The sequence below is a fragment of the Phodopus roborovskii genome, unplaced genomic scaffold (genome assembly GCF_943737965.1).
Source record: "Phodopus roborovskii unplaced genomic scaffold, PHOROB, whole genome shotgun sequence".
Taxonomy (NCBI): Eukaryota; Metazoa; Chordata; class Mammalia; order Rodentia; family Cricetidae; genus Phodopus; species Phodopus roborovskii.
Window position 1 is genome coordinate 17249777 of NW_026126480.1, and position 2005 is coordinate 17251781.

The following is a 2005-nucleotide window of genomic DNA, read 5'->3' on the forward strand; positions in this document are numbered from 1 at the left end:
GAAAAAAAGAAAAGGAACAAATCCTCCCTCTCACTGTTATTTCACTTATCAACACCTCCTTCCCCTCCCGGCAAAAGCAAAACAACAACAAAAAACGAAGCCAAACCTTCTCATCTTATTACTAAACTTTCCATACAAACTTTCTTCTAAATCTTTTAAACGACTACTAATTTCATTCTCCAGATTTGTGTTCGTTTGTTTTTGAAAATCGTGTTGGTAACTAGGCTTGGAATGCCTTAGAATTCTTCTCATTAAGAGCCACGGAACTTTATTTTTCCTTCCCCAACGGCTTCGTATTCAGCGGCGCTTGTGGGTGCGAGCCTCACACTAGCAGCCAAAGCCCGCCTAGCGGGTCTGAGGAGGCAACCGAGGCCACAAACCAGTTTCCGTATCCCCGCGACACCCACTTGAGGTGCGGAGCTGCCGACCAATCACAGCCAGGAGCAGCCCGTGGCTGAGGGGCCGTCCCGTCCATCCTTCCGCCCTCCCGCCTGCGCACAGCGCCACCCGACCGGTAGGAGGCGGTCTCGACCAGACGAGGTGTTGAGTGCCTCGCCGCGTCTCGCTCTCGATCTCCACAGCCTTCTCCACCGCCGCCGTCATGGTAGAAGCCGACCGTCCGGGCAAGCTCTTCATCGGAGGTCTCAACCTCGAAACCGACGAGAAAGCCCTGGAGGCGGCGTTCGGCAAGTATGGCCGCATCATCGAGGTGCTCCTGATGAAGGACCGGGAAACCTCCAAGTCCAGAGGCTTCGCGTTCGTCACCTTCGAGAACCCCGCGGACGCCAAGGCCGCCGCCCGAGACATGAATGGCAAGTCCCTGGATGGTAAGGCCATCAAGGTGGCCCAGGCCACCAAGCCTGTGTTCGAGAGCGGCCGGCGCGGGCCCCCGCCTCCCCGCAGCCGCGGCCGTCCGAGGGGCCTGCGCGGCACCCGCGGCGGAGGCCCGCGGCGCCCTCCCTCCCGGGGCGGGTCGGCCGACGAAGGCGGCTACGCGGGGGATTTCGACCTGCGGCCTTCGCGGGCCCCGATGCCGCTGAAGCGAGGGCCACCGCCGCGCCGGGCCGGGCCTCCGCCCAAGAGAGCGGCGCCGTCGGGCCCGGCGCGCAGCAGCGCGGGAATCCGCGGGCGGGCCGCGGGCTCGCGGGGGCGAGACGGCTACGGGGGCCCTCCGCGCCGGGAGCTGCCGCCGCCGCGCCGCGATCCGTACCTGGGCCCGCGCGACGAGGGCTATTCGCCCCGGGAGAGCTACTCGAGCCGCGACTACCCGAGCGCCCGGGACCCGCGCGACTTCGCGCCCTCGCCGCGCGACTACACCTACCGCGACTACGGCCACTCGAGCGCGCGCGACGAGTGCCCTTCCAGGGGCTACTGCGAGCGCGACGGCTACGGGGGCCGCGAGCGCGACTACGGCGAGCACCCTAGCGGAGCCTCCTACCGAGACCCCTTCGACAGCTACGGGGACCCGCGCGGCGCCCCTGCCCGAGGCCCGCCGCCATCTTACGGGGGAGGCCGCTACGAAGAGTACCGCGGCTGCTCGCCCGACGGCTACGGCGGCCGCGACAGCTACCGCAGCGAGCGCTACTCGAGTGGCCGCGAGCGCGTGGGCAGGCCGGAGCGCGGGCTGCCGCCGTCTGTGGAACGAAGCTGCCCGACTCCGCGCGACTCCTACAGCCGCTCGGGCCGCCGGGCGCCCCCCAGGGGCGGAGGCCGAGTGGGAAGCCGCCTGGAGCGAGGGGGAGGACGGAGCAGGTACTGAGCCTGCTAGGCTCAGGACTCATGATGGCCCAAGTCATGAAAAGAAGAATCAGTTTCCTGGTAACTCACCCAAGGACTAGTACTAAGAAGAGTTGTTTTTCTTATTTTTACCGTTTTAAGATTTTTTTTTCTCCCCCTGTTAACTTCCACTGCATTTTTATGCCTTTGAGAGGAAAAAAAAAGTTAAAACTCGTTTAATTGCATTTTGGAATTGTTAAACGTTTCAACAAGCTCCTGTTAAAAGTAT

The 2005-nt window shown here is 63.1% G+C and overlaps 1 protein-coding gene across 1 annotated transcript; it reads left to right on the forward strand.

The window, feature by feature from the left end:
- The first annotated feature begins 561 nt into the window (after positions 1 to 561).
- Rbmxl2 (RBMX like 2) lies at positions 562 to 1788 on the forward strand. Its single transcript, XM_051192596.1, has one exon. The coding sequence runs from the start codon at positions 602 to 604 to the stop codon at positions 1757 to 1759; it is 1158 nt and encodes a 385-aa protein (XP_051048553.1). The 5' UTR covers positions 562 to 601; the 3' UTR covers positions 1760 to 1788.
- The last annotated feature ends 217 nt before the right edge of the window (positions 1789 to 2005 follow it).

Bases quoted from the DNA above. Each gene is read 5' to 3' on its own strand.
- Rbmxl2 (XM_051192596.1), top strand. From the start codon at position 602: ATGGTAGAAGCCGACCGTCCGGGCAAGCTCTTCATCGGAGGTCTCAAC.